Source organism: Atractosteus spatula, chromosome 21 (assembly GCF_055471065.1).
Source record: "Atractosteus spatula isolate fAtrSpa1 chromosome 21, fAtrSpa1.hap1, whole genome shotgun sequence".
Taxonomy (NCBI): Eukaryota; Metazoa; Chordata; class Actinopteri; order Semionotiformes; family Lepisosteidae; genus Atractosteus; species Atractosteus spatula.
In genome coordinates, this window is record NC_142726.1 from 9,106,223 (window position 1) to 9,125,936 (window position 19,714).

Here is a 19,714-nt window from a genome sequence, read left to right on the forward strand (position 1 = left end):
TATTTAAACCTATTTATAAAAAAATATTTTGAATCTTCGGTTGACTAAATTTGTCTTGTCAGATAATTTTGTTTCCGTCTTTGGAGCCATGTGAAAGGGAACACCTGATAATTGGTGTGCCATAGAATTACGATGGTATTTTCCCTTGGAATCTCAAAAAAGGTATGTCGGGTTCTTGTATGAAGACGTTCAGGAAAAAGCAATTACATAAAAACATCAGATTATTTTTCAGGCTCTCACAAACACATATTTCATAATGTGTTAGGCAGTTATCCAAAAAACATATTAAGAGTAAATAAATCAAGATATTATTTTCAGATGGTTGAATTAAACTTTTGTAAGAGTTTGATTTATAATAATTTTTCTTTTGAATTATGGCCAGAGGAAACCAAATAAATCATTATAATATGTGTCTAGAGCACATCAAACTACAAATACGTGAAAGTTTTTTTTCTTAACAACACAAACAAAAAACACTACCTTCATTAACATTAATTTTTAAAACTGAGCAGAAGACTATCAAGCCAGTATGATAACAATGGAAAGAAATAGTGTTAATTTAAGGAATGTTTGGGAATAGTTCAAATTCTAATTTTGCACTTCTACTCTTACAGTACAGTACATATACATACTTGCTGACACACATCTTTTCTAGCTCTGCTCCCTCCTCCTCAACCACACCCTTGCAGCTGCCTCTCTGGTTCATTCCTCAAGTGAGGAGGGTTGTACCAGTGTTGATGTCCTCAGCTACTGCCAAACCCTTTCTATGTGTCGTCTCGTTTCATCATAATTACAATTTGAGGGTATTACGGCGAATGTAAAAATGGCAGATGGGTTAATTATTTTCCTGAAGAGGAGTAACAAAAGTTACAAAACAAAAAGTAACAAAAAATGTGGGTTCCCATAGCTGTCTTTGCAATCACACAATTAAAAACTGTTTACATTACATTAACTTGTTTCATCAGAATATTTATCTGAAGCTGCCGAGTAAAATTTACAAAAGGGGAAAGGGGGAGGAATCATGTTATGAGACTTTATCAGTGTTATCTAGAAATCTATTTTATATATCTTTGTTTAAATACACTTAATTTTATGATACTATTCCCTTATCAGGGGAAGTTCCAGTTGTTAGACATTCTTTCTATTTTCCCTTCACTAGTTTAACACATGGATCCTTTTCATTCAAAGCCATATTTATCCTTTTGTACCTCAGTTTCATGCACACCAAGCAACCCATACAACCACTTGTCAGTTTTAATTGTCTAATAAACCTAAGATTTATTTCTTGGGAATCACGTGTGCTATGCTGTATGCTTATTAACAAAGAAATAAAAAGAGGCCCCAAGATCTGTGCCCTATAAAACAGAACTTTGTGTCCTCAAAAGCGACATTAACTTAAACTAATAAAAATGTTTTAATTCTTCCTCAATCTATCCTCCATTTTAATTGTAATAAATGCAGATAAGACGTTGTTAAGCAGTAATGAAAAAAAATAAGACAAATTAGATTTTGTTTGGATGTGTCTTTAATGAAACCATTTTAATCACCTAGAAACATAATGTCTTCCATGTTTCTACATGAAAGGCAAGTTAATATAGGAGGAATAAACGAAAAACAAAATGGTAAAATCCCATAGCAGACTTGATTTTTTCACTGAGAAAGCAATGAGCACCATGATTGTTTTGTCATGAAACTATGAAAACACAGCAAAGCCATGGAAAAAACTCCTTTAAAGTGAGCATTGTATAGAAGACAAAAAGTGCTACATAACACCGAGCAAAACTGAAAAAAAACACAATTCTTTCTGCTAATTATATGCGCAAAAATGTTAAATGGTAAGAGTGAACAGGACCCCTTATGAAAAAAATAAATGAAAAAGATTGGGGTCATTTCTGCTTGTTGCAGTTAGTACCTCTGCTTTATTGTAGGATTTTTTTGGTGTAGTTTAGACAAGAGTATTTATTATGCAACAGAGTAAAATTTAAAATGACTGTTTATTATGTAACAGACAAATGTAAACAAAGACCATTAGAATGCAGTGAGCATTTCTGTTAGTGCTAACAGAAGTGAAGAGAGCCTTGATACAAACCAATTAATGAAATACTAAGTGCTTAAAACAGTTATTGGCTGATTTTGAATACAAAATTACTTGTATAATGAGTAGAAACACGCAAGTCAATTATTTTGTTTTGCTTTTTATTTTAGGAAATAAAACATTTCTTCAAATGCATTTTATTTTAGACATGATCTGTCTGATTGTGATTTAGTGAATTCATATGTATATTAACCACATGGTTGCTGTTTGTGTCAGGGTATGTAAAGTTTATCATTCTGATTTCCCTATGGTGTGTTGTTTTAATATGACAAAAGCTGTGTTTTCTGATGCGCATTAAGAGCAAAAATGTGCATACTGTATTGTAGAATTTTGTATTGTTGCATCATTGCAAGGGACATAATTATTCATTTCTGACGGCATCTTAGTTTACCGACAAGCCAAAAATGTGCTAATCGGAAAAACCACTAAACCACTAATTAATAAAATAAGATAAATATGTCTTTTACCACTAAGAGAATGACTGAGATTTGAGTATTTAAAACAAGATGTCAGCTCTTTCAACTTCCTGAGGTTCTAGTGTATTCTATGGAAGGTAGGTTCCATTCACAATGAAACTTTTATTCTGCAAGCAGTATGAAACTTTGCTTAAGCAATCTCAGTGAAAAGAAATTAAACTGAAGAGTGGGGGGTGGGGTAGGGACTGATTTTGAAATGCCTGATCAACACTGGTATGAAAAAAGGTTCAGAAAGCAAGTGCATAATTATGAACAAAACTCCAACGCAGAACCCACTCGCTGAAGGACAAGGTAGCAATTGGAGCCACTGTAAAATGATCGCAAACCTCTGTTCCACACTGCGAGGCTTTTTATGAAACAGCTCTTAAGTAAGCCTCACGTTTGTGCCTGCATTTTTAATGTGAAAATATAATTGAAGTCATTGTGAAGCTGTCAGCTATATGTATTATAGAGATTTCAGATTAAAGTGCTGGTGATCAAAAACAATCAGAATGAAAAATGCAGCTCACGTTGTGGGTGTCTAATGAGGTCTGCTTTAAGTTGAAGAAATCAAAAGAATTACAATTTAATGGACAAGTTTTTCTGGTGAGAAAAATGAGATGTCTATTTTCTATGTCTATTGAGTTGAAACCTTCTGCAGTTCAGTCTGAATATTGTTTTCTACACCTTTATTTAAAAAAGCTTTTTTAAAATGCAGGCACACACACTGAAAATATTCAATGTGGAAGTTTAAGCATTAAGTGTAAAATTTCAGTGCTGATATCTGTGCTGTTATTCGCACAACCAAAGGTGATGTGATGAGTAACTTTTCCATGAGCTGCTGGCTTTCTGAGTGCTGACAGGGCCCTGACCAGCTTGTGTTTCGTGTGGCACCTAGCAACACTGTGGTCAAACACACAGCTGTTTTAATCAGTGTTAGTTCAAAGACATGACTGCTGTCACAAAGAATGTGCTTGTTAATTCTCTGACCGGTTAACTCTACGACTAGACATATGCACTGCCAATAGGAGTATCCATGCTATCCTATGAAAAGCACACTGACGTTGCTATGATTTTTCACAGATGCCTATACAGTACCTATGTCTTTTGATGTCTCAACATGCTCTTGAAATGAGCTATGACCATTTTGAGAGTGCTTTCCTAGAAAAAGGATTTTTCTCAAATTGTTTTCAATTTTAGGTTTTCTGTTCAAGACATCTCTATGAGGTGAATAATGAATAAAATAAAAAATTGTTTAAATAGCAAGCAAAAAGCAGTTTAGTAAAAATCCTACCTTTGTTTTGAGCCCCTATATACAGAACTGTAATTAAAAGGAATCTATACAGTACACAGGCAGTAGATTAGTCATTCTTATTCTACTTTCTCTTGGTTTAATATGTTATGGTAATATGATAAGTTACCAATATTTTTATATATATTATATAATAAATAAATATGTTATATTTTTCACCTCATGTGCCCATAGTACATAGTACAGTCATATCAGAACATTCTCCAATGTTTTACTGAATCTAATATGGCTCAACTATTTTGCTTTTTTTTTTGCTATTAGCTGCCTAAGCTTCAAATCGGAGATTTTAATTACACAGTAACTGGGGATGAAGAAGACATTTTGTCGGAGTTGAATCAGGATTTCTGTATGCTTTGAAGCCTTTTGACAGGGAAAGGCAGCCTTCATATTCAGTAAGTGGTGCACCATATTGTAAATAATCAATTTTTCTGTTTTAACATCTGAATAAATATTTTCTTTTCCTTCTTTGTAGCTTCCAGGTAACTTTGTTTTGCCATTGGTATTTTAAAAACTTCCATTTGTTTACTGTTTCAGTGCCATGTTTAGAAAAACTGTTAAAAGTAGTGGAAGCAGTACAGCCACCTGTACAAAACTGAAATTCAATAGGACCCTGGTTGATCCAAAATATCACACAATAAAATACTGAAATCCCATGACATTTAACAGAAAATAAGCTTGTTATAGGCGATTTCAGCTGTAATTAACTTCTTTTTAAAGCTTTATTGATCGCACAATCCTAATTAAGCTGTGTGCTCAGCGTGTCCTTATGGGTTTCCTTGTGTCACTTCTATACTTGAAGAAATATCAAACACTGGATTGAGAGGCTTTTAATGTCATAAACGTCATCAGAAGTGATTAACACAAAAATGAACTGAAACTGGGGAAAAAAAAACTTTTGTACTGAAAAATAAAAGTTAAAAAGAAAATGTCAGACATCACTTAGACAGATTGTGCTTGCAGCATGTATTAATTTTCCAGCAGGAGTGGGGCACCCACTGAGATAGATTGCATACTAGAGAAAATGATCCAGAAGAGATTTAGGTATTAACTGTCCCAGGAGATCACACCTGACCTGTATTAAGACGGGTTCTTTCCTGGTGGTTTTTCTAAAGCAAACTTTAAAGGATCAGGAAACCAGGAAATGATCTGCTGAGATGAAGCAATAGAAGATTGACTTTTCATTGCCTAATCCAGTTAGCAAAGTTTTACTATTTTAACAACAACCACAGACAGGTTGTTTAACAATGCAGATCCCTGCTCTGTGGCTCACAAGAGGCCATAGAATTCTTCTGTACCTGCTTCAAATTGAGTTGAAAATGGATGACACCTGAAGCCAGCCAGCAAGTTGAAAGTGAAATTGACCTTCACCTGTCCAAGCCTAACTAAAATTGTCAGCCAGTTGTGCCAAATAAGAGCTAGGCCAATCTCAAAGCCGGATTCACCTTTTCCATGTCTGATTCTTTATGCCTGTTCTTAAACAGTATTCACTTTCATGTTTTCTAGGTTGCTGTGACTAATAGCACTGAATCCCCTGGCATTTTACAGTGCATTACTATTGAGGTGTTTGTTATTGATTTGAATGTCAATGTTCCTGAGTTCAGTGAGGAAAGCATGACTGGTATTATCCAGACTGGACTGATAGCAGGTGAGTAAGATTTTAATTGAGATAATCATCAACTCTTTTGGAGAGCGGTAGAGAATGGCTTCAATATCATGACAGTACTTTAACTAGATCCTATATAGAATAACTACAAATCATCATACAGATCTTAATACACATTAGTGGAACTTGACTAATTTATATCACTCCAATTTCAGCATTTATCTTTTTCTCTGTGAAATCTGTTTTCTTTACATCAACCGGTTGTAAAAACAAATTCAAGCATTTTTTGAATGCCGGCCACCTGCAATTAGTCTTTTATGAATGTTTATCCAAATTCTATTGAAACTCTAAATATGCCATATACAATGCTCCCCAACCTACATTTTCTAAATATATGTAGTGTGTCCCCTAGAATCTTATTGCCATAAAAATATTTTGGAATAATATATAAATGTAAAACATGTAATAAAATAAAATGTCTTTGGTCTATAATTATTTAAATCAGTCGCCCTTTTTATAAATGGGCACTCACTTAGCAGTTTTCTAGTCAGTGGGTATTACCTTTGTCTTGATTGACTTCTGGTGTTTTGTTAATGCCCTTTGAATAACATCTCTTGTTTCTTTAGATAAAATGGTTTGTTGTCTCAAGGTAAAGTATTTAACATATAACCATCCTCTCTCAATCTGAGGAATGTTGTCTATCTCCTTCTTTGTACATATAAAGAGTGAAATATTAATACATCATTTAATCAGCTAGTAGATTACACTTATTCCTTTACCATTTCTTCTTGTTCTAATACTGACAAAAACTTTATTTTGTTGTTCATTGTATTACTTTTTTCAATTTCTTTCTTGGTTTTTCTGATATCTTTTTTTTTACTTGTTTGTAATCATATTCCTTTTCTTTAATGTATCCTAAGCTTTTGTACGCTCTTAATCCTTTCATATTTTTTCTTAATTTAGCCTATTTATGAACTAAGTCTCTTTTTTGGCTTATGCTTCAGATGTGACTCATTGGACATATTTGTAAATCAATTAGCAAATGAATGCTAATAACCTGTTTGGCAGTGTATGGAGTAGGAGAAGTCATGTCCACCATCCAAAATAATATTAATGGTTCTGATTATCTACTAAAGACTGCAAAGGTTCCATAGAAGCTACATAATGATCTACACTGCTTATCTGACTTTAAGGCTTAAAATGTCTCAACATGTTTTAAATATAACATTCTAAGCAATAATTCAACAATTCATTTAATTTGCACTACTTAAACATGACGAACATTATACGACCATGCTTTTTTCCTGGCTATTTTTAAACTCTAAAAGTCAAGGATTTTCTTTAGGTAACCAGACATAATAAATTCTATTAAAAACTGTTTTTCATTCAGTAGAAATAGACACATACATAGTCATTCTTTTATGTTCTCAACCTTCATGTAGATGGCGTTCACAGCATTGTATAACCAGATAAATAATGCCATCCGCAGCTCGAAACTCAGATGCATCAGAGATGACAAAAATGTCAAAGAAACTCTTGCGTCAGTGTAAGGAACAGGACTTTAACAGGTCACCACTGAAGAGCCTCATGCATAAGATCCGTCAGAAAGGGAACATGGAGACAGCACAACCGTTCACATTCTACCGGGAAAGGTTAGTGGGCACAAGTTTGCCTTAGATGCAACGTACCTGTATGAAAAGTGGCTTGAGAAAGAGAGATGGCATGGAAACCTGACTTAAAAACGAGGCTTTTGCACTTTCTCGATATTGTTTCCCCACAAGACTTGTCCTGCCATTGGCCTGCCAACTTCATTTTCCTAAGGCCAGATTCATACAGAAATCCAGCAGAAAAGCTATTTTCATCTTATGTCTTGAGTATGTGACTGCTCGGTCAATAGTGGTAGGGGTAAAATTGATAGTTTAATAATAATTGCATGTGTAGGATGCAATTATTATTCAGAATGCTACAGTATTTAGAAATGCATTTGGTTGATTTATTTGGGATTTGCTTACATAAAGGTGCGAACCCTCTTTGTGCTACATCAGCCTTTATCCACGAGCAGCCCCAACACACAGCAGATCAGGTCGAGAATGCATCCACTGTGTAGGGTGGAAATAGAATCACTCAGTGCTGAATTGGTAATTAGCAGGATCAATATACTGTAGCAATTGAAGAGCTGGACTGTTGCAATGGAGGAGAATGGGCTGCAAGTTTAAGAGCCTTTGGGTCTCCCTTCCCAGCATGGGCCAGGCCCAGCCCTGCTTCGTTTCTGAGATCTAATTAGATCAGGTTACAACATGATAATGCTGCTGGATTAGTGTCAACCTCACTTGCCAATCAAGTCAGGCAAACATCTGCAGTATACTAAACGCTGAGGAGTGTGACTGAAATTCAATTTGCTGGGAACAAGCCGTAAAGCCACTTGCTCATGATGAAATGAATATTTCCATTCTAAGTGCTGATTTTTATGCTAGAGGGAATGGGTCGCCACCAACAAAGAGAGCAATGCATCTGCTATTCAATTGTTAAACAAAATAATGCCAAGAATTGATTGCACAACAAAAAGTATAAGAGTTACAAATAAGGATTGAACATATTGTACAGTGTGACTACTGATGAGAGGCACATTTTTGCTTCACCAAATAATGTTGTGGGCGTCCTGGCAAACAGAAGTAAATGAAATATCTATAAAAATAAAAAGATATTATTGTTTAGGAAAACAAACTCTATTATAAAATTGATCCTATTGTACAATCCCACATGTGCATGTTACTGTATATGGAAATTCAAAAATTTAGCTTAATTGCTCAGAACAAATGAAATGTTTGAGTGTATAAATTTGAACAGGGGAGGCCTGGTAGCGCCGTGCTGGGTTTAGTTCCTGGATTACTATCTGTGTGGAGTTTGTATGTTGTCCCAGTGTCCAGATGAGCTTCCTCCATGTGCTCCAGTTTCCCCCCACAGCCCAGAGACAAACAGTGCAGTACAGTAGGTTAATTGGCTTCTGGGAAAATTGAAATGGGTCCTGGTACATTTGAGTCTGTGTGTGCCCTGTGTCTGATTGGCATCCCTGCCTAGGGGGATTCCTGCTAAGCACCCGTTGCTCCCCTGCTGCCCTGTATTGGATAAAGCAGTTAGAAAATGAATAGATATTCAAACAGGTATTAAAATAGAAATGTATGCTGGAGGGTCAGTTACAGACAAATTAAAGCATGAAGAAAAATGACTGTGGGGAATACATTGCACACTGCAATTAACTCAACTAGAACATCTGTCAGTCATGAGGAGCCCTATAAAAGAATAACGCGCCATTCCCGTTTATTTTGCTGGTTTAAAAATCAATAGAAGGAGATGAAATAAGTGGATTGACTGCGGTGAGGAAACAGAAGCAGATACCACAATGACTGCTGCACTCCTTTATTCCCACTCTCCGTCACTTCTTATGACATCACACAGTGAGTCAGAATTTTTCAAACACACTCGGAGGAGATAGGCAATTATAGCCAGGTGTTAAGGAGGTCTGCTTTTTCACCTGCTTCCGTGACTTCACGTAACTTACACAAATCCCTTGCCTTTGATTGGGTGCCTCAGAATTCTGCAGTGAGCTGTGGTCAGATGTGCAGGTCAATGGCATGCGAGTACATTACGAGACTGAAGTTAAATGTGTATGGAAACACAGAATAAGCCCACTTAAAGATTCCAGAAATGTGGCATCACTAAAAAATGGAAGTTGGCCCGGAGAGTGTGTGTGTGTCTGTGGCTGTGTGTGCCCAATGAAGAAACGCCATGCTGTGTAGGATGCTTATTGCATTGTACCCTTTGCTTGCTGGGATGGACTCCGGCTCCTCCATGACCATGTATTGGATGAAGCAGTTAGGAAATGGATGGATGCTTTAGTTCAGCACCCTGCCTTTTTTTTTTCTTTGTTTCATTAGGGGTCCCATTTATGCAAGTGAAAGCTACTGATCTCGATGACCCCACTGCTGCAAATGCTGAGCTTCACTATAGCCTGATCAATCAAAGTCCTAGCGCACCGTCCAGTAGCATGTTCAGTATTGATGCCCAGACTGGCAGTGTGTCGCTGACTGCAGAAGGTGAGCTCCAAAACAGAATCCTCATTCACCAATTCCAATAAATTGTGATTAAGGTTCCTAATTTGAGAAGAGTTTCTCTGCCCATTTACTCGGAATTCTTCAGAAGCTCCTTGGCGTGACTAATTGCTTTGTGATTGAACAGAGGAGTAAATTAGTTTAATCTGCATGCGTTTTGAAAGCATCTGATGCTTTGTAGCACACAATGTGCAGATATCTTTTGACATTCAGACATGGCAGTAAAACAAATTTACAATTCCATAAGATAGGGTATTGAAATTAAACATATTTTTCTTCGTCCCTGATTAACAAAATTGTGCATCTACAAGCCCCTGACTAGATCTGTTTAGCAAACTACAAAACTGAAATCTATCTAAAATAAATGAGGCAAACTGCCAAGGAATTGAAATTGTAAGTTTGTATAAATATGTAGACATCATTTACATATCCAATCTTGAACAGCCAATAGTCATTTCTAAGCTAGATTGTTTATTCATTTTTTAAAATTACCATATTATAATTGCATATTAATCTACAAATACACACTGCTCTGTTCACTACCTTACTGTGTTTTAGACAGCATGAGCTAATGATGTCTCTTTAGACTGCATTTGGTCAATACCCCTAGTACGGTATTATGAAATCCTTAAACTTCGCTGGTACCAACTCCCTTTCAAGGCTTTTGGACAATTTTCCTTTGGCTGTCAAATCCCAATATCACAGAAAACCAACCAGGACACTGCTGATGCTATTTTAGTGTAACTGCTACCCTTTCACTGCTTGGCAGGAGTTGGAAGACATTAAAGCTGAAAAATTAATTGCTCCCCAGAGGCTGCTTTCCTCAGACATCATTTAGGAATGAAATCTGTAAATTGCATCCCTAATATAAAATGTGTTTAACAGCCTGCCATGATTACTGTCAATGATTGCCACATTAACTGGGTTATAGACAATGTCCCTGTGCATATTGCTGTCCCTCTTCACAAAGTACGAGGGCTATTGCTTCTACAAAGACGAGTAGATTGTGCTGAAGATCAAAAGCTTTAAACAACTACAACTGCAATCATAATGCAAATGGATTTACTGTATGTTGTCTGTATATCTGAGAGCACCAGACACAAAGGAAAAGGAAGCTAAAGTCAACTGCACCGTTCAACTGTTTCTTTAAGTTTTCTAACTACATCTAATTTGTATTCACACTTGGATCTGAAGTACAGATCTATTTTCTTTGATTACAGAATTCTGCCTGGCAACTGAAAGTGTTAAAACATTTTGAAATAACATTTGTCAACTGCAGGATGGGGAATTGACACAAGATTTAATCAGCTCAGTCAATTAGAATCTTTCTGAGAATTGCTTTGATTATACTGCAATGAACGTAAGCATTGTGCTGTGTTTGCACAGTGAGTGAGAGACTGTCCTTCCTGTGTCTGTTCAAGGGGCATCCAGCTTGGATCCAGAAGTGTGCCACCAGAACAACCTGACAGCAACGGTGAAAGATATGAATGGGAAGCCCACTGCTTATTTTTCAACTGGTATTGTGATGAAAGACGTCATTGCGAAGACATGGACCTCACTGGAGCCTGTTCATCTGCAGGAAAACCTGCCTGGCCCCTCTCCAAAGCAAATCTCCCAGGTAAAAGCTGAATTCTCTCAGCTTTAGTATGTTTAGGAAAAGCATCCTCATTTTGTATTCACTATTCTCAATATGAATCCCTTAAATGGAAATAAGACAAAAAATCTCTAATTCACTAGTTTACATTTATAAGGCTATTTTTTCCATACAAACCTAATGGGACATTAGCCTCTAGCAATACACTCTTCTGCAAGAACTACACATACTGTATGAGTAATAAAAGATGCTAAACTAAAGTATGAAAATGTGCAATAGGAAACTTTGTGAATACGGGTTGTGTTGTAAAGGAATTGATTGGATATTGTTAGATGGTCGTTAATGTCAGGTTATCATGTGGGTTTCCCAGTCTGACTCACCGTTTCTTTAGATCTCACAAACAAATGTCTAAATGTGTTTCACATCACAAACTCCTCCTGTGTCTGTCCAGAGACCGGCTTCTTTCTTCCGCTGGCCAGATATACCTTACTTACACCACAGTGTGATCCTGACCTTTAGCATGTTATTTAACATTAATAGCATTATCCACAGCAGAATGATAACATCTGCCTCATAATACAGTAGTTCAGGTGGGTATCTGCGTCAGCATGCGTAGTCTGCAAAGGAACAAGTAATAGGATTATTCCATGCTGAAAAGAGAAGAGAGAAAACACAACGTTTCGGCTGTGAAGCCTTCTTCGGGTGTATAATACAGTATGTTTATAACTCTCATGCATCAATTAGTTGCTACTGAATGGAAAATAAATTGTATTCAAAATCTTTGCACAAACAGAAATTCAAAACAAGTGGTACATCTTTGTGGCCAACACATGGCTTTATGTTTGCAATGACTTGAAGTAAAAAACTTCATCATCTGAATACACGTAGGTACCATGACTTGTTTTTGAATGTGAGCTCTTAAGAGACAAGCTGCAATACAGAACACCTATTGCACCCTGTGAAATAAAATGCTGTGTGAAAGGCATCACCTATATTGAAAATAATCTGGCATTAAGAACCTGATTACTGTTTAGAAAATACTCAAAATTAAAGAAGAAAATAAACACACACCACCCACAACTCCTTTTTTTGTTTTGCTGCTGCTGTCGATCGCTGTTGTTCGTGTGAACGTATCTGATTCATCAGTCCCTCACCCACACCGCCCTCACACACCTACTCCCCCATGGCTGTTCAAACGTGTGCAGAGTCCTCGCCTCCAGGACAGAAATCCAGCTCCTTTTTTTCCCGTGCCGTACTTGGCTTCACTGTGGGTCGAGATCTAGAGAAAATATGTGTGTTGAGCTACCAAAAACACTGTTGGACAAATTTCTTAGCTGTTTGTCTTTGTGCAAGCTCTGATATTGAATGGATCACTCTAAATGCTGATGCATTATGCTTACTGTCTAGGCACATGAGATGCCACAAAAGCTAAGCGTTTGTGTCATACAGCAAACTGAGTTTTTCTTGTCTTTCAGTGTCAAGGTTCTGATGTCATTATCTCCACTAATTCATCAGTACAAATTCTGATGTCATCATCCTTATACCTACTGAATCAGCATGAATTCTCACAAGCACTACGCTGTTTACATGCAGGGTTTATGAGCTCACCTAAGAGTTAAATTACAAATACACCATTGTAAGGAGACAGATTATACAGTTCTGCATTGAAGGCCAATTTAATTTCACACTGTAAGAGTACATTAGCATACTGTATCCACAGTGCACACACAGATGGCATGAAACATCATTGGGTTAAAACTCGTAGGAAGAGACAGAATCATATAAACTGAAAAACCTTTGGAACGAGAAGCGTAATTATCGTATTACAATGCTGACCATGTCTGCTGCTCTTTCTTTGTTTGTGCTCTGCACCATCTGCAAAATGAAAAAGAAGAGCTGAACTGGCAGCTGTCAAGAGGGAAGAGAAGCTGGGAGAATGACTCAGCTGCTAGCTAAGTGGCAGCTTTGCAGATGAACTCGCACCAGTTCTGCAGATGGCCTTTTAAACCCTCCATTTCTTTCTTCTTGTGCATGGAGAGCCTACAATCGTGATATTAAAATTAGAAAGAGATGATGCTATCCAAAGTTCGTGGTCTCCCGAAGTACAGCTCTTAATAAAGAAACTTTTGGAGCAGAAATGTTTTGTCAATCTGCCTGCAACACCTGATAGCCACACACCTACAGAAAGCTGCACAACCAAAACACTGCGTTTTTCCATTGAGTAGAATTAACCTCTGCTTGGTCTTTAACATTTCTTTTCTTCAGTTTAAAGCAAGCCTCATGAAAGACTCCCACTGGCAATGCAGGTAACATACATGTAGACATCAACCCTTTACATTAAATATCACCGTAAAAAATGGGGCTATGATATGTTTTATTAATTACATGGTTCAAATCCAGATTTGAGGATAATATCCTAAAAAAATCCCTCTTTTAAAAATAGGCTAAGTTCTCTTTACTTCCTAGTACCTATTCTGTCTTGTTTAATGTTTGAGCTGAGGCTCTCTCTTCTGTTAATGCCAAACTAACTGCATACTAGTTTATTGATAACAGACTATTATGATTTATTTTAACATTATGGTTTAGAATTATAATAAACAGCCTTCACCAAGAATAAACTTGAGCTTTTTAACATTATTATACACTGTATGGTATGTGATTACTGCATGTGGCACATAATCTAATGCACTTTCATAGTAAATGTTTTTCCAAGGGGCGTCTTTCATGGATGTTGGATGTGGCTCACTTACAGTCTATTTGCATAAATATACTTATATATAAACAGACCATTATCAGCCAACTCAAAGCTTCTATTATCTGGACAGATGGGAGCTGATACTGGAAGTTAACAAAAATTCTATGCTAAATTGTCTTTTAGTTTAAAGTCTTTGGTGGGTACACAGTTTTCTTGTCTCAGTCAGGTTGGCGTACTGAAAGGCCTTACAATATGGAATTTCCAGAAAGCTTTACCTCATCCTTTACAGACTGTTCATTTTTGTAGGACAGAGTAAATTCATCATGTTATTATGTAAATTCCTTCAAAGTGTAGAGTTCCCAGAACACCATAACAGTGTCAGTGAAGTAATCTTGCGAAGATGGCCTGTATACACTGTGGGGTAAAGTTTAAAAAACAATCTCCAAAATAGTGCCCTTCTCAATGAGGACTTGAGAAGATGCACATGCCCTGTCTGTTATATTCCTGTTGGGAGCTTGCCCTTCTTAGGTGCTGTTTCACAGGCTGCAGACTTAACATGGCTCTTCTTTTAACCAAACATACACATTTGGCAGTAATCTTGCCTGCAATTCAAATCTAGCTTTGCTGACTTAAAATCCTTTTTAACCTCAACTGTGTGCACATAGATTAATCATATACAGGCTCGTTGCATCCTAATCACGGTGCAGAAAGCATTTGGATGCTTGTGTGAAAACTCTTATGCTGTAGGCACTTTATTTAAAATGCTGCCTTTGTTTTAATAACAGCTTGTGCAGGGAAGCACATTCCTTAATAGTTGAGTAAAATAAACAATGCAAGGGTTCCCTTATACTGTACATCACAGAAAGGGTTTCCTTAAGCATGAAAGCTGCAAAGCCCTGGGTTCTTTTCCATGCTGTGACAATGTTGGCTGCAGACCCCTGTTCAGTATGTGAGCTCTTGTAAAGTCCCTGAAAGGGTGTTCCAGCACAGGACAACAGTATGCTTCATTCTGAGAGACAGGCTGACTCTGGATTGACTCACCAGCCCAACAGATCACAGCATGGGCTTTTACTTTGTTGTTCAGCCATTGATGTCCAAACACAACTTTGGCCTTCCTCCTTATACCTCAAAAGGCTAAACTACAAGGTTATTTAGGGGTTTGTATCATGCAATACAAATGAGACCTTTATTTAATCGTCGCAGGCTCAATGGAGTGGCAGCCAGGTTGAGTACGCCTTGGAGAGAGACTTTCCAGAGTTGCTCTTTGTCATCAGTAGGGATGGGCTAATCTACCTGAAAAGCCCACTGGACAGGAAGGCTCAGGCAGAGGTAAAAGTAGGACTTTGCTGTCTTTGGAGCTCCTTACAGAGTAGAAATGCCACCTCGGTTTTGGGTAACACCTCAGATCAGAAGTTCCACATCATCCAAATATATTCCATCATCACAAACATTGAGCCCATTACTTCCTTTACTTGGGAAACAAGGGCCTTTATAAATAACATTCAGAACCATGCATATTCACAAATATGTACAGTATATTGTTGCCATAAATGGGTTACTGTACTAAGGCATTGAAACAACCTATTCACTTCTGCTATTTTTTATGCCCTACAAAATCCCTTTTTTACATAGCATATTTTTCACATTTTTCATTTTTCCTTCACCAAAATGGATGTGGGGATAACATTCGCAGACTTTTGCTGCGTAGTTCACTTCACTACAGAACTGGTACAGTGACCCAGGAGGCAGTAGTCTTTCATCTTAACAAAAAAATGGTTAATGGAGTTCTAAATGACAGAGTTACCTTTGGTGGCCATTGTGTAGTTAACAAGAAAATCAATACACTCACAAGTTATATATCCATGTAAATCTGAATATTATTCAAGTTCAGAGACCATCATCAAACAGACGTTGTGTATCTTCAGTCTACCACTCAGATGTCACATTCCTGCAGTCTGCTGTCCACATTCTAACCCTCTTGCTTAGTGATTCTCTTCACACTTATGGCCAGGACATTTTATGATTTTTAGGTGGAAAGTAGGCTTTTTTTTTACTCGTGATAGTTTGAAATGTGGGCGGTGTTATTCTGCTGTGAACAGTGCAGAGATGATTAATGGCTGAGGACAAGTGGATAGAAAAAATACATAAAATCCCTTTGTACTCCATGTGTTTTGTAAATCTGGGTCTACAAATCAATTTAAACGAAGCATTTTAGCGGTACTGTGTGAGGTTAATGGCTGGAACCCCCTTGAGGCAGGGAAGTTAAAGTGAAAAAGATAAAATGAGGTCAGTAATTTTCAGAGAACATGATATCTGCGTTGCTGTGAGGTGTCCTTGCTGAAGACCCTTCAACAGGATTATGCAAAGGAAATAAACATTATTTACATTATTATATTAGTTACATTATTCTGGATATTTCCCTGGACAGTTCATTTATAACTGTATATGTATAGAATTACATTCATACCTCTGAATGCAAAATGTAATTGCATAGTAAGCCATTAAACTGGAAATGACAAATCTTGTATTAATTCATCAGTAAATTCTTTATAAAATCATTTAAAATTGACAATAGAAATTGGCATGCTCACAGTTAGAAATTGATCATGTGCTTCTGCAGTGAGGAATCTCTATGAATGGTAAGAAGGGACACTGATGGGTCCTGGAAGTGACTCTGTTGTTTTGCTGTCAGTTCCAGATAGAGGTTTTTGTTGAAAACTCTAATGGCAAAGTAATTGCTAAGCCACTGGAGCTACTGGTCAATAAGCCCACATTTTCTCAGCCTGAGTGCCATGCGGTTACCAAGGAACTCACCACTAAAGGTGAGAGATACTGTATCTACTAACTTGCTCTGTGACGCAACAGCCTTCTGTGTCAAAGACAGAAAAGACTCTTACTATAAAAGTGCTCGGAAGGCTGTAGCCTGATGGAAATGGAGAGTTACACAAGCTTTTGATGGCCACCTACTTTGTATTGTTACTAAAAAAAAATCTAATGAAAACAACAATGGAACTGGGGTGAAAAACTACCTTGTAGCAGGACAAAGATTCAAGGCACAAGGCTTAAGCAACAAACTTAAGGATAAAAATATCAATGTCTTTGAGTGGCCCAATCAAAGTCCTGAATTGAATCCTATTGAGAATCTGTGGAAAGAAACTGCTGTCTTTGAGTGACCCCCAAACATTGCCTAAAATAGGCACCAAGCTAGTGTGTGACGACACTTACTCTGGAGGAGACTTACTCAAAAAGACTTAAGGCTGTAATGGTGTTTCTATCAGTTATTGAGTTAATGGATCTTATTATTTATCCCTGTTTCCGTTCTAGTTTTTTCAGACATTTACATTTGTTATTCTGAGAATGTTTTTAGTTTGAATAAAATATTAATTTTAATGCATCATTTTTCAATTTCACAAAAAGGGATACCATGGGAAGGGTCTGGATGCTTTTACAAGGCACTATATGTATAAACTATTAGATGCACAATGCCTGTTTTACTCCATTGATCAACCAAATATAAACTGTGACTTCAAAACCAACAATAAAATCCAAAACATAAATAAACATAAATGTAAAATCAGGAAAATGTTGCTGCTTCTGATACTTGTGTTTAACGTAAAAAGAAAACAAAATAGTCTAAAATACTGATAAGTTGAATACAGCCTTAAACCTGGTTAAAGATATCCAGTGAAGATGACAGAAAATCTATGCAGTTGCTGAGGCAGTTGAAAAAGACAGAGAAGGAGATTGACGTTCAAAACAGGATTGACATTATTACCCATAATTAAATTGCAAGACAATTGATTTCATACAAAAGTCTGGCATTGTAATGGATTACCAGCAGCAAATATCATAATGAGTCAATCAAAAAGCAATGGGATGTTACAGATTTTTATATCTTGCTCTGCAGAAATAAGAGGAATGTAATTCACCTGTGCTGTAATTCTGATTGACCTAAATCCATCTCATAACTGGCTGTCTTAGCATTTGAGAGACCATGTATACCAGACCATTTATGGCATTTACAGTATGCGTTATAAATCTACAAATTTACTCAATCTTCTCATGACCAAAGGAAATAGCATTCCTTATGGTATTTAGGGAAAAGAACATAAAATAAGAAACTGTTTCTGAATATTATCCATATCAGACTCAAGGGACTATGGTCCATGACTGCCAACTAAAATTTCTAATTTGGCCCTAGCTCCAGTTCTGCCACAGCTGTCTATTTCTGAAGAATTACCACATATTCTTAAAATACACTTTTACACAAAAGAGCAATAAATACTTTGCAGATCTCAGTTTTTATTTATAGACAACACTAATCAATAATTCAGCACCAGTCAAGTGGGGGATGAGACAGTCAGGCAGCACAGGTTTCAAAGCAGGAAGAATGCAAAGGTAATTAAAGACAGCACGTTCGCTAATCTTACTCACACTACTTAACTAATGCATAACAATTGCAAGTTTCAAAGTACTGTGAATAAACTGAAATACTTTATCTTTGGTTTGGTTAAAACAGCTTTAAAGTCGTTCCAAAGAGGTTCCAAAAGGGGCTTTAAAAAGATGGAATCAAACTGGAAGCTGATTTATAGTAAATCATTCTGGGAGAACATAAGGGCTATGTTTTTGCAAGTACAGCACCTCTGGGTGTGCACCCTCCTCAAATACAATCTGAAAGTTAAACTAGACAGGCATTCTTTCTTGGAGAACTCCTGGTCAGGGTTTTCATCATTCAGCTAATCATCATTCAGAGACTGCACATTTCAATATAGCAAATAATTTACATGTGTGCTCAGATTCAAACGCTATATCAATGTTAGTCTTTTTGGAGTCCTTCTGTTTGAAATTTAAAATTAAATTAATCTATCTGGCACTATTTTAGACTGGATAAAGTCTAATTGTACTAATGGTCTAAAATCCTTTGGGTTAAAAAGCACTATGTTTATTACTTCCTAGGGGTAATATGTATCAAGACTGGCTAGTATTATATGTGGTGTCCCTCAGGGGTCTGTTCTGGGTGCTATGTTATTTTCCTTATACATGGTACCATTAGGGCAGCACAATGGTTAGCATTTCTGCCATGCAGTGCTGGGCCTCTGGGTTTAATTTCAGATTTAAAGCATTATGGAGTGGATTTTGTATGTTCTTCCCATGTTTGCATTGGTTTCTTTCCATAGTCCAGACATACTAGTAAGTTAATTGGCTTCTGAGAAAACTGGCCATGGTGCAAGTGTGTGTCTGTGCTTTTGTCTGTCTTCCCTTTGATGGACTGGCTTCCTGTCCAGGGTGTATCCTGCCTTGTGCCTGTTACTTATTCCCACAGCTCTGATTTAGAAGAAGTGGTTAGAAAATGAATAGTGGATGGATGTTATCATTAGGTGAGATTATTCAAAAAATGGGGTGAACTGTCATTGTTATGCTAATGATGACTCTACTGTATATCTGTGTTTAAAAAGTGACATCAAAATTCAGTTCAGTATCAGGTTTGAGTGTCTTGCTGGTATTAAAAGATAAATGTTCAAACATGCTGCACTTAGATCAAAATAGAAACAGATTGAGCCAGCTAAAATAGATTTGGGAAACCTGACTTCTAATGTGAAATTCAGTATGACACAGTTTGGAGTTAATTCTTATTCTGACTTCAGCCTTTTATTAAACAAATTATTGATCTGCTCTTTTATTGTTTGAGAAATATTGTTAAAAGGATTATTTTTGTCCTTGTTTGAAGTTCTCTCTTGTCTATAGCTTGTGCAGAATGAGGTTGTTAGGGCTCTGACAAATTTTAAAAAAGGGGCTCAAATCACTCTACTGAATTAGATTCCAGTAGGTTACAGGATTGAAACCTACAGAT

General features: G+C 36.8%; 1 protein-coding gene across 1 annotated transcript in view; it reads left to right on the forward strand.

Moving 5' to 3' along the window:
- cdh16 (cadherin 16, KSP-cadherin) overlaps nt 1-19,714 on the forward strand; it is a 36,648-nt gene that overhangs the window by 750 nt on the left and 16,184 nt on the right. Inside the window, 8 exon segments of the mRNA XM_088939161.1 lie at nt 63-177; nt 4,146-4,186; nt 4,189-4,254; nt 5,366-5,507; nt 9,401-9,559; nt 10,996-11,192; nt 15,067-15,192; nt 16,556-16,685. Coding sequence (XP_088795287.1) covers nt 63-177; nt 4,146-4,186; nt 4,189-4,254; nt 5,366-5,507; nt 9,401-9,559; nt 10,996-11,192; nt 15,067-15,192; nt 16,556-16,685 — 976 coding nt within the window.